The sequence below is a fragment of the Anabrus simplex genome, chromosome 1 (genome assembly GCF_040414725.1).
Source record: "Anabrus simplex isolate iqAnaSimp1 chromosome 1, ASM4041472v1, whole genome shotgun sequence".
Classification (NCBI taxonomy): Eukaryota; Metazoa; Arthropoda; class Insecta; order Orthoptera; family Tettigoniidae; genus Anabrus; species Anabrus simplex.
In genome coordinates, this window is record NC_090265.1 from 323,561,973 (window position 1) to 323,575,928 (window position 13,956).

General features: G+C 38.0%; 1 protein-coding gene across 2 annotated transcripts in view; it reads right to left on the bottom strand.

Moving 5' to 3' along the window:
* The window catches only part of LOC136865558 (putative fatty acyl-CoA reductase CG5065), a 239,617-nt gene that overhangs the window by 9,103 nt on the left and 216,558 nt on the right, over nt 1-13,956 (bottom strand). For both annotated transcript variants that reach the window (XM_067142415.2, XM_067142414.2), the window contains exon 8: nt 4,108-4,365. In XM_067142415.2, coding sequence (XP_066998516.2) covers nt 4,108-4,365 — 258 coding nt within the window. The remainder of the gene's footprint in view (nt 1-4,107; nt 4,366-13,956) is intronic.

Below are 13,956 nucleotides of genomic sequence, written 5' to 3' on the forward strand. Positions count from 1 at the left end.
GCGACTAAATGAGCCAAGTGTAAAGGAAGAATTCAGGGAAGGTGTCCGCAGGTTGTTGCTGAGAGAAGAACTGAAATTGGTAGATGAAGAATGGGATACTCTAAAGAAGGTTGTGGTTGGTACAGCAGAAAAAGTATGTGGACAATAGAGTCAAATAAGAAAATCTAAAGAAACTGCCTGGTGGAATGATGATATTAAAAGGCCTATCAATGACAGAAACCATGCAAGAAGATCCTTATATCAAGCAAGAACACGGGGAGATCAACATGAAATAGAGGAGAAGCTGTCACTTTACAGAAAGAAAAAATTACAGGTCAAACAGTTGGTTGTAGCTGAAAAGCAGAAATGTAAGGAAGATCTGACTACCAAAATAACACAGGATGGAAATAAAAAACTATTATTGTTAAGAATAGAAGAACTCAAAATGAATCTGTCCAATCTGTAGAACTTCCTAATGGTGAGGTGACTAGGGATAAGACCAAAATATTACAAGAGTTCCAAACGCACTTTGAAATTTTGCTGAACTGTTATGAAAATGTCACTCCATTAGATGATGAACCTTATGATTTTGGCAGCACAAATACCACTAGTCTGACATGATTGGAAGTAGGGGCAGCAATATCTAAGCTGTAAAACAACACATCAACTGGATCAGATGAATTAAGTGTTGAGCTGATCAAAGCACTAGGAGAGCTAGGACAACAGTGGATGTACAGGGTACTAAATAGAATCTGGAAAGAGAATGTAATACCCAATGACTGGAAGCAAGGAGTCATCATCCCTTTGTTGAAAAAAGGTGATAGAAAGAAATGTACTAACTACAGAGGTATAACTCTGCTGTCACATGGCCTCAAAATCTATGAATCCATCCTTGAGAGCAGGATTAGAAAATATGTTGAACCCCCCTTGAGGAGGAACAACATGTATTTAGACCTCATAGATCAACTATAGACCTCATTTTTGCCACCAGAATGCTCTATGAGAAGTATTGGGAGAAAGGTAAAACACTTATGACAGTTTTTCTATACAACGAGAAAGCATATGACCATGTACCACGCAGGCATATTTGGGAATGTCTGAGACATAAAATAGTGCCCGATGACATCATAGTACAAGTACAACGATTGTATGATGAAACCAAGTATTGTGTCCAGGTCCAGGAAGGAAGGTTAAGTTGGTTTGAAAGAGTGGAGTCCAGCAAGGAAGTTGTCTTTCACCACTTCTCTTCATAATCATAATGGATGAAGTTTTAAAAGCAGTTAAGAGAAAGGATCCAACAACTAATGCCCTGGTTTTTGCTGATGATGTAATGGTATGGGGTGAGACAGAAGCCAAAGTACAAACTAGACTAGATCTCTGGCATGAAGCTTTTACAACCTTAGGTCTCAAAATCAGCAAAACGAAGACAGTTGGCTTGGTGATGAGTAGAAACTCTCCAACTGTTCATCTAAGAATTGGAGATGAGGAGATGGATATTGTAGACAAATTCCAGTATTTAGGTGGTGTTCTGTCATCAGACAATACCATACATCAAGCGATTAGTAACAGAATACAGAAGGCTTCCAAATTCTATCACGCTGTACGTCAAATACTTTGGGATGAAATATTTCTGTTAGCTTCCAAGATCAGCTTGTACAAAATATATCTAGTACCTATATTGACATATGGCCTGGAAGCAGCAACACTTACTGAACCAACAAAGAGTCGTCTTCGGGCAACAGAAATGAAGTTCCTCCGTTCTTGTCTACAAAAAACAAAAATGGATAAAATAAGGAATGTAGATATCCGACAACAGCTTGGATTGGAAAGAAGCTTGCTGGAGACTCTAGAAGTGAAAAGATTGCAATGGTCACATGAAAAGAATGAACCTTCACAGGACTCTTCGAACATACTTTGACCACAATGTTCCTGGGAAGAGACCAAGAGGAAGGCCTCATGATGTTCGGGAAAAACAGATAATGAAGGACCTTGAAATTAGAGATGTGAACTGGTGTTGCATATATGAGCAGCATCTGTGGATGGATAGAACAAACTGGAGGAGGCTCATACACAACTGCACCTGGCTTGCTGGAGTAAAGAAATGATGATGATGATGATGATGATGATGATGATGATGATGATGATGATGATGATGATGATGATGATGATGATGATGATGATGAATATTGATAAGCAGGAAAACCTTAAATATTTTGGTGTTACATATAAGAATGAAATACAGTAATATTAAATGAAGGGAACATTATAACTAAACTAAATGATTATTTATTAAGACTTGTGAATTCAATTTTTCTTAAACTACACCAGAAAATTAATATTATAAATCAGTACATTTGGCTGAGTTTGATTTATCCTTTACAGTGTGCACCCTTATCAAAATTCAGGTGTGGGTGTTTAGATGATGTCAATAAATTAATCAGAAGTACAGTAAAGGAAATAATTGGTTTACCAATGGATTGTCCAGACTGTATGCTCTATAGCTCAAAAAAAGTTTGTGGATTGGCCATTACGAGAGCGTCATGGGAAGCTTTCCTTCAACACATTAACATCTGTAACAGGCTGGACTCTGTTGTTGACCCATTTCTGGTACAAACAGTAAAGTTTCAGGAAGAAATAAAGGGTAGTCTGGGAAGCCTTGGCTTCATTCCTGATGAACAATTTAAAGTACAGACTCTTCAAAGGATACTGAGAAATCTGCAGTTTGGAACAAGGAAAAAATGACCACACTGTGGAAAAGGAGTCTCGCATTCAGAATGGACACAATCAAACACCTGGATTACAATGAAGAAAGGACTTTCAACTTCCCAATGGACTAATACCATTAAAATGAACTGTAATGTGATAACAGTCGGAAGCATTCCCGGTAGGAGCCAAGAAAACCATTGCCGTCACTGCAACGAGATAGAAGCCTTCCCTCATGTTCTTGGTTTCTGCCCGAAAGGGGAACTATTGAAAAAACAGGCACCATAGAGTCAGAAGCAGTATTGCAGAACTTCTCAAAAAATCTGGCAGATCTGAAGTCTCTAGCGATCTCTAGTGATGGATCTAGTAAACGTGCAGACATTGTCACGAATGATAGGAAGAGAAACACATGTGTTGTTATTGATCCAACAATAATGTTTTAGAGTAACAGTTCACAGGCCAAAGAAGTTGATTCTGATAAAAAGAGACACTATGAGCCCTGTTTTAAGTATTTTGAAGAAAAGTATCACATACTTGCCAGTAGCTGAGAGGGTTACTCCCCAGTGCACAAGCATCTGTCACAAAATTTTCAGTTAATTTCTTCCTCTGTTTTGGTATTCCTGTTTCGTTTGTAAAAGATATTTGTTTAGATGTTTTATGTAATTCATCGTCAATGGTAAATCTCCATTTATACAGTATACGTAAAGAAAAATTAAGTTTTCCTGATCAGGAATAGCTGTAACAACAGGGGAATTTCAAAATTCAAAAATATGTGAGCTCATTTTATCCTAAAATAAATAGTGTGAAAATTATTATCTATTTGATGCTGTTACTGTATGGTACTTCTTGTTCTAGGGCAGCTATCCATTGTGGATTTTCTTTAAGTTAATCATCAGGGAAGGACAGCTGAATCAGAGAGTAAGGGAAATAACTAGAGGAAAGAACATTCTAGATATGGTATTGATTAAACAAGATTAGCTCTATTAAAAAACTGAAGTGATTGATGATATGAAGCTGTTTTAGTCATGAATCTCTCAGAGCATACAATTCATCAGTAAGAAATGTCCATTTTTTGATAGCGTAAGACTGCAGCAGCGACAGCCCACTGTGGACTCAATGCTGGATGATGACCATGCTAAACATAGATACACATCTCTAGTAAACACATTTTCTTCCATGAATTTGAAAATGTATTGTCCGTTAACGTCAGTTCTGCCAATCAGATTTGAAAATTAAATAAGCAAAAAAGAAAACAAGCCACTTCTTGCAAAAATCATCTTAAGGACTAAGACAGGAATGTTACTATCGAATCAGATTGATGCATTCCACAAGTTTATACACAGAGAGAGTAGCAATTTTACAGATTTACAGATGTATGGTGATACTTTGTGATACTGAATTTGAAAGGTAATATGTATGACCTACCTGCGTAGGAGTTTCCTGGCTTGCGGGATGGTAGAAGGATCTTCCTTGAGAAAATACTTGCGAGTTCCTAGCACTGAGTTGAGAATGTATGAATCTGCATCCACTTCCCTCACATCCATGTAGAAGAGCTTCCGGTCCTCTGGGCTTAATGAATCTCTCAGTGCATGAAATTCGCTGTTAAGGAATGTCCATTCTTTGGTAGTGTAATACTGTAGCAGCGACAGGCCTCCTTGGATTCGACGCTGGATATTGACCATGCTAAACATAGATACACATCTCTAGTAAACACACTTTCTTCCACGTACATTAAAAGATTTGGAACTCCTCAGTGAAGAGTATCATTTTCTGTTATATCTCATGTAAGAAGTGCTTTTTAAATAACAAATTAAAATCAAAATTTAAAAGAAACTCCTCAGTGAAGAATAGAATTTTCTGTTTTGTCTCAGTAAGAAATGATTTATAGATTGCAAATGAAATTTCCATTTGACTTGTCTGGTATTCTGAAGAAATCTAACTTAATAGCTCCTAAGTAAGACTGCTTAAATTGCATTTTAGTTCCCTATTATCAATGACATATAACTATTTCCTTCTCAAAATCCATCATGCCATACCTTCACTTTTATACTGCCAACCGACCAACCGACGAACCAACCGACCAACCAACCGACCAACCAACCAACCAAAACTGATCTGCATTTAGGGCAGTTGCCCAGGTGGCAGATTCTCTATGTGTTGCATTCCTAGCCTTTTCTTAAATTATTGCAAAGAAATTGGAAATTAATTGAACATCTCCATTGGTAAGTTATTCCAATCCCTAACTCCCCTTCCTGGATTCCTCCTGTTGTCAACAACTACTGTAGATTTGTTAAAGCAATACATGCCGCTGCAAAAAGACACATTCCTAGAGGGGTCAGAAAGGAGTACATACCTGGATGGAATGAAACATGTGAAAAACTCTACAGTGATTTTCAAGAGAATGGAGAAACAGATGTTGCTGATGAACTCATGAACAACTTAGATGAAGCCAGACAGAACAAGTGGACAGAAACCATGGAGACTATGGATTTCAAACATTCTAGCATGAAGGTTTGGAGCCTCTTAAAGAAGTTGGGGAGATCACCTCACATTCCACAGCCCAAATCTGCTGTATCACCTGATCAAGTTGTCAAACAGATTGCTGGATTGTCTAAAGTAAAACCCAAGAAGGAACTCAATTGGTTAATAAGAAAAGAACTAACCTTCATGAAAAGACATAATATTGGTTCATCAAATAGTTCTGCCCCTTTCACTGAAGAAGAGCTCCTATCTGCTCTGAAGACAACAAAAAACCGTAAAGCACCTGGTTTTGATGGCATTCACCTGAATTCCTCAGGCATTGTGAGTAGAACACAAGGAAATGGTTGTTACGGTTTTTCTCAAATATTCTGATTACAGGCAAACTTCCTCCAGAGTTCAAACAAACCAAGATTCTGGCTATTCTGAAACCAGGTAAACCTTCCGATTGTCCTGAAAGTTATCGTCCAATTGCTCTAATGAGTGTTTGTCACAAACTTCTGGAATGGCTCATCTACAATAGAATAAGCCCTCTAATTTTACGATCACTCCTAGCAGAACAAGCCGGTTTTAGAGCTAACCGTAGTTGTGAAGACCAAGTTCTTGCGTTAACAACCCACATTGAAGCAGGTTTTGAAAAACGACTGAAGAGTGGTGCAGTGTTCATAGACCTTACAGCCGCTTATGATACGGTTTGGAGAGAGGGAGTTGTGTATAAGTTTTTAAAACTTGTTGGATGCAGAGTAATGTCACAACTCATAAACAACATGCCATCAGATAGATTAATCCAGGTAGTTATGGATAACAAACATAATAAAGTTAAAAAGCTCAACAATGGTCTCCCTCAAGGATCTGTGCTCTCTCAATTGCTGTTTAATATGTACATTGCCGATATACCGCGCACTACATCATGCCAATTCGCTTACGCGGATGACCTAGCAATAGTTACTCAGCAATCCAATGTGAATGAGATAGAAGCAATTCTGAACAGAGACCTTGACATTTTGAGTGAATACTTTGATAAGTGGTGTTTGATACCTAGCACCAGCAAAACGGAAACCTGTCTCTTTCACCTTAATAACAGGCAGGCAAACATTACTTTGAATGTTTCCCTCAACAACTCTCCCCTACCACACAATCCTAACCCCAAGTACCTTGGAGTAACTCTTGATCGGACACTATCCCTCAGGAAATATTTAATGAATACCGCTGCTAAACTGAAGACCAGGAACAATATAATTCAGAAACTTGCAGGTTCTACATGGGGAGCATCAGCATCCACTCTTAGGTCGTCAGCACTGAGACTGGTATACTCTACAGCTGAGTATTGCTCTTCTGTTTGGCTGAATAGCCCTTATGTTAAGAATATTGATGTTGTTCTGAATCAGATGATGCGCACTGTCAGCAGCGCAGTCAGATCTACTCCTCTTTTCTGGTTTCCAGTCTTGAGCCACATAACACCTCCAAGGATTTGCAGACAAAACAACCTAATTCGTGAGTTCAGGAAGATAACAATGAACCCAAGTCTTCCCATCATGAAGACATGGTTGTTCGGTATGGACGTCTGAAGTCAAGATCTCCGCCCATTCAGACTGCAAGTGAACTCATCAATAGGAACTTTAACGGTTCTGATGAATGGCAATTGGAGTGGACCAACACAGCTCCAGATGAATGACAGACCCTCTTTAGTCGCCAACACCCACCACCTGGTTTTAATTTCCCCAGAAGAACTTGGGTTCTTCTCAACAGAGTCCATACCAACCATGGACGATGTGGGTCATTGTTGCATATGTGGGGTATGCTCTCCTCCCCTGAGTGCGACTGTGGTGAGAAGAAACAGACCATCCGTCATATTGTCACCGAATGTCCTAGGAGGTCATACTCCGGTCAGCTGAAGGAGTTTGTGTGTGCTTCTGACGGGGTTGTACATTGGTTGGACAGCTTAGATTTGAGTTTATGAACTGTTTTGGATATTGGTTGATTGTTTAAGGTGTTATAATGTTTGTTATATTTTTGAATATTTGTATGTAGAGTTATGTGCTAGCCATAAGCTAAATAAATAAATAAACTCCCCTTCCTATAAATGAATATTTGCCCCAATTTGTCCTCTTGAAATCCAGCTTTATCTTCATATTGTGATCTTTCTTACTTTTAAAGACACCACTCAAAATTTTTCATCTCCTCATGTCCTCCCATGCCATCTCTCCACAGACAGCTTGGAACATACCACTCAGTCGAGCAGCTCGTCTCCTTTCTCCCAAGTCTTCCCAGCCCAAACTCTGCAACATTTTTGTAACGCTACTCTTTTGTCGGAAAACATCCAGAACAAATCAAGCTGCTATTCTTTGGAATTTTTCCAGTTCTTGAATCAAGGAATCCTGGTGAGGGTCCCATACACTGGAACCATACTCTAGTTGGGGTCTTACCAGAGACTTATATGCCCTCTCCTTCACGTCCTTACTAAACCCCCATACCCCATGGCACTACAGCCCTTGAAGGGCCTTGGCCTACTAAGCGACCACTGCTCATCCTGAAGGCCTGCAGATTGAAAGGTGTTGTGTGGTCAGCATGACAAATCCTCTTGGCCATTATTCTTGGCTTTCTAGACCTGGGTTGCTATCTCACCGGCAGATAACTCCTCAATTCTAATCACGTAGGCTGAGTGGCCCTCGAACCAGCCCTCAGGTTCAGGTGAAAATCCCTGTCCTGGCCTGGAATCGAACCCAGGACCTCCAGGTAAGAGGCAGGCATGCTACCCCTACACCAAGGGGCCAGCTTTTAAATCCTCACTACAACCCCTAAATACCCTCATTACCATGTGCACAGATCTGTATCCATTATTTACAATCATATTCATGTGATTACCCCAATGAAGATCTTTCCTTATGTTAACACCTGGATACTTACATTGATCCCCTAGGAACTTTCACCCCATCAACGCAGTAATTAAAACTGAGAGGACTTTTCCTATTTGTGAAACTCACAACCTGACTTTTAACCCTGTTATTCATCATACCATTGTCTACTGTCCATCTCACAATATTATCGAGGTCATTTTGCAGTTGCTCACAATCTAGTAACTTATTTATTACTCTGTACAGAATTACATCATCTGCAAAAAGTCTTATCTCTCATTCCACTTCTTCACATATATCATTTATATATATAAAAAAACATAAAGGTCCGATAATACTGCTTTGAGGAATTCCCCTCTGAATTATTACAGGGTCAGATAAAGCTTCACCTACTCTAATTCTCTGAGATCTATTTTCTAGAAATATAGCAACCCATTCAGTCACTCCTCTTCTAGTCCAATTGCACTCACTTTTTCCAGTAGTCTCCCAAGATCTACATTATCAAATGCCTTAGATAGGTCAATCACGATACGGTCCATTTGACCTCCTGAATCCAGGATATCTGCTATATCTTGCTGGAATCCTACAAGTTGAGCTTTAGTGGAATAACCTTTCCTAAACCCAAACTGACTTCTATCAAACTAGTTATTAATTTTTCAAACATGTCTAATATAATCAGAAAGAATGCTTTCCCAAAGCTTACATACAATGCATGTCAAACTGACTGCCTTGTAATTTTCAGCTTTATGTGTATCACACTTTCCTTAATACACAGGGGCTACTATAGCAATTCTCCACTCATTTGTTATAGCTCCTTCATGCAAACAATAATCAAATAAGTACTTCAGATATGGTACTATGTCCCAACCCATTGTCTTTAGTATATCCTTCGAAACCTTATCAATTGCAGTTGCTTTCCTCGTTTTCAACTTTTCAGTCAATCAGTACTGACCTGCATTTAGGGCAGTTGCCCAGGTGGCAGATTCCCTATCTATTGTTTTCCTAGCCTTTTCCTAAATGATTTCAAAGAAATTGGAAATTTATTGAACATCTCCCTTGGTAAGTTATTCCAATCCCTAACTCCCCTTCCTGTAAATGAATATTTACCCCAGTTTGTCCTCTTGAATTACAACTTTATCTTCATATTGTGATCTTTCCTACTTTTATAAATGCCACTCAAACTTATTCATCTACTAATGTCATTCCACGCCATCTCTCCGCTGACAGCTCGGAACATACCACTTAGTCGAGCAGCTCTTCTTCTTTCTCTCAATTCTTCCCAGCCCAAACTTTGCAACATTTTTGTAACGCTACTCTTTTGTCGGAAATCACCTAGAACAAATCAAGCTGCTTTTCTTTGGATTTTTTCCAGTTCTTGAATCAGGTAATCCTGGTGAGGGTCCCATACACTGGAACCATACTCTAGTTGGGGTTTTACCAGAGACTTATATGCCCTCTCCTTTACATCCATACTACAACCCCTAAACACCCTCATAACCATGTGCAGAGATCTGTACCCTTTATTTACAATCCCATTTATGTGATTACCCCAATGAAGATCTTTCCTTATATTAATACCTAGATACTTACAATGATCCCCAAAAGGAACTTTCACCCCATCAACGCAGTAATTAAAACTGAGAGGACTTTTCCTATTTGTGAAACTCACAACCTGACTTTTAACCCCATTTATCAACATACCATTGCCTGCTGTCCATCTCACAACATTTTTGAGGTCACGTTGCAGTTGCTCACAATCTTGTAACTTATTTATTACTCTATAGAGTAAAGGTCATTGTTATTATAGGTAAATTTTAATACTTCTTTAGCGTTAGTCACCTCCTCTATCTGGATATTATCCTTGTAACCAACAATCTTTACATACTGCTGACTGAATACTACTGCCTTTTGAAGATCCTCACAAACACACTCCCCTTGTTCATTAATGATTCCTGGAATGTCCTTCTTGGAACCTGTTCCTGCCTTAAACTGCCTACTCATACTCTTCAATTTTTTACTAAAATTTGTATGGCGCCAATTATGCTTGCCATCATGTTATCCTTAGCTGACTTCTTTGCTAGATTCATTTTTCTAGTAAGTTCCTTCAATTTCTCCTTACTTCTACAGCCATTTCTAACTCTATTTCTTTCCAACCTGCACCTCCTTCTTAGTCTCTTTACTTCTCTGTCATAATATAGTGGATCTTTACCATTCCTTACCACCTTTAAAGGCACAATCTTATTTTCACATTCCTCAACAATTGCTTTAAACCCATCCCAGAATCTATTTACATTTTTATTTACCGTTTTCCACCAATCATAGTTAATTTTTAAAAACTCTCTCATGCCTGTTTTATCAGCCATATGGTACTGCCTAACAGTCCTACCTTTAACACCTTCCTTTCTTTCACATTTATTTTTAACTACTACAAAAACAGCTTCGTGATCAGTAATACCATCTGTTGCTTCAGTTTCTCTATAGAGCTCATCTGGTTTTACCAACACTATATTCAGAATATTCTTCCCTCTAGTTGGTTCCATCACTTTCTGAATCAACTGCCCTTCCCATATTAACTTATTTGCCATTTGTTGGTCTTGATTCCTGTCAATCGCATTACCTTCTCAATTGACATTTGGTAAATTGAGATTACCTACTATTATCATGTTCCTTTCCATATTGTTTCCCACATAGCTGATTATCTTATCATATAATTCTCAATTAGTGTCAGTGCTACACTTTCCCGGTCTGTACACTCCAAAAACATCTTTAGAGATGAGCCTTACACCTATAATTTCATGTTTGTGATCTTTAACTTTTTCGGAGCTTACAAATTCTTCATTTACCAGAATGAATACTTCCCCTCCTACCATTCCTATCCTATCTTTATGATGCACACTCCAGTTCCAAGAAAATATTTCTGCATCCATTATATAATTTCTCAGGCATGATTCAACTCCTATTATGCATAAACAGACAAGTCAGCAGTATCAATAGTCACTGAAGGCCTAAATCAGCAATTGTTAATCTGGGTGCTGCAGTAACCATTAGAAATGCTGTGGTCAATAGATAGGAAAATTGAGAATTCTCTTTAAAAGGCCCCAGCACATTTATTTGAGGCTTCTAGTTTTCTACGGAAACTACTTGGACTACCTAACAGAAATATATTGAGGCCTCTATTCTTTACAAGCTTCTAACATCAATCAATTACCACTGATCTTTATTTAAGGCAGTCACCCAAGTGGCAATTGCCTTGTTTACCTAGTATTTCTATAATAATATATCCACTCTTATTTTATATATATTGTACCAGGAACCATGTACAGCCTGGAACATAATTTTATTTAATGGAAGTCAGCACAACTGGATGACCTTAGCATGCGAAATAGCGCAACGGAATGGCTTGGGCATGCATACAGCAAGCAAGCTACATCATGCAAGAGGGTGATGCAACTATCACATGAACACCACCTGATTTTGTCAAATATACTAGAAGAAATTTTACTAACTTTGGAACCCATTGTGATATCAATTAATGAGATACGCCATCATATAGCCCATTATTTAAAGGCAAACACACTGCAATTTCCTTAATATCGGCCTACAGACTTAGGAGTAATTCAGGTGTAAAGAAACTTGATTTTTCCACGAGGGGAGGAAGCTGACCTCAACAGATTGGTATAGAAGAACGGGGTTCTGCTAGGTCAAGTCAGGTCAATTCTCAACTCGCTGCTGTTGTGTAGTCATGCTGTCTCATGTGAACGTGTCCGTGAGGTTCAATCTCAAGACATCACATCGTACAAACTCTATGGTAAAGTTTTCGACAAGACTTATAAAACAATAACTCTTGTTGGAACTTAGAAACTTTTTGAGTGATATGATACTAACTTAATAATTTCAAGGTGTTGTCAGAGACTTATGATATTTAATCACTTTACAAACTTAGTATTTTCAACTGCAAATTGCACAAATTTAAATGATTTAAATTTGTATTCATATTCAAATGAAACTGACTTTAAAAATTCATGAGAAATAAGCATGTGAAAATTAAGATGATTTTCAAGTGAAATAATTGAACATTTAATCTGTCAAACTAATCTATTTCATAATGTTACCTTAAATATGTGTGTAATAACTAATAACTATTGGTTGAAGTTTTAATAAGGCTAAACCTTCATCACAAGTGAGCAATTATTGTACAGTATTGAGTAGGTGGAATAAACTTTGTAAATTATATGTAATCTTAATTCAATACGGAACCAATAATGAAATTTATAACCTTGAATTGTATGACATTGCCGTCATAGGAACTTGTAAATATCCGCGAATTAAGTATTTCATTATGGAAAATAAGACTTTGATCTTTGTGTGTAAATATAACTGTGCTTCAGCATGAGCAGTGAATCCAGTCTAATGAGCAATAACAATTTTCTGCCAGTGATTAAACATTAGAGGAAATGCACCTAGTTAAATACAATGCCAATCTTATGATTCACAACCATAGGACACTCAAAAGTTAATCTGGTCAGTTGAACTTTCTCGTGTTTATAGAGTTTATATGTGAAATGTTGAAACCCTGACTGAGTGCCTATTTTGTCATATCAACCTGCTATCATTTTGACTACATGAGAGTTGGAACATGGTGACTTCGTGGAATTTAAACGTGGTTATTACGCGGGAGATGGAACGTGGTTCAACGCTGGATTTGGAACATGGTTACTACGTGGGAATCAAACGTGGTACCACGGGGGTGGCATCACAACACCAGCTGCCAAGGACTTCATATGCTGTTCATTGAACTGCATTTCTCTACATTTCCAGTCCTGATATCCAGATAATTCAGGTGATATGAGAGCCTCTCTAAACAAACTTGAGATTTAAACAGACTAACTTTATTACAAGTTGAACTTTAGAATCAGTGATTTCATTCATAGGGGCTGCCTGGCCGAAACGGTAAAGGCGTGCTCGGTTCGCCCAGAAGGACGTGGGTTCGAATCCCCGTCAGGAAGTCGTAAAATTTAAGAAACGAGATTTCCACTTCCGGAGGTGCATATGGCGCTGAGGTTCACTCAGCCTACACCAAAAATGAGTACCAGGTTAATTTCTGGGGGCAAAGGCGGCCGGGTGTAGAGCTAACCACTCTACCCCATCACGTGCCGAGGTTAACGATGGTGAAAGCCTTTACCTTCCACTCCTCCAAGGGCCTTCATGGCCTGTATGGAGGTGACTTTGTCTTTGTCTTTGATTTCATTCATAATTCAATGAACTATTTCGCTCATTGGAATTCACATTACATTTTATAGGGGTTGAATGACAATTCTAAAAATAGACATAGCACAGAACTTTGGAAGAAGATAAAATTCACTATATTTTGAAGTGTTGAAATATTAAAAAGACTCTAGGGAAATTCATTTTTCAAGTGAAAAGATGTTATTTTGAGTTTCATTTTTTTTTGTCATTTCAACAAATACTTGAAGAACTTTATGAACTTTATCAGGAAAGAACTTATTGATTTTCAATGAAAGATAATCATTTCATGTTAAAAGATAGACAATAATAAAAATTGATTTTATTTCAAATGGCCAGGCGACTTTAACTTGTTTAGAAAATATTTTAATTTGATTTAATGCTACGAGTCAGAAATAATAGGGAACTTATTCATCAAATTCTTGAGCTGAATAAATTAAGTTTTAAAATCTATCCATTATTTCGCTCTGCATCTACCTCTCTCTGTACCTGCTCCGCAAAGGACCGTATACCCTTTTGCAAAATTCTCATGCCCATATCCTTAATTTTTCCTGGTATAATAATTTCCTGTGACCATTCAGCCAACGAGTCGGACATTTTCCTGGTATAATATATATATATGTAAAATGAGAGTTTTGCCTGTACAATGCTCAGAATTAAAGAAGAATGGTATTTCTGTATCAGTTATGTCCACAGT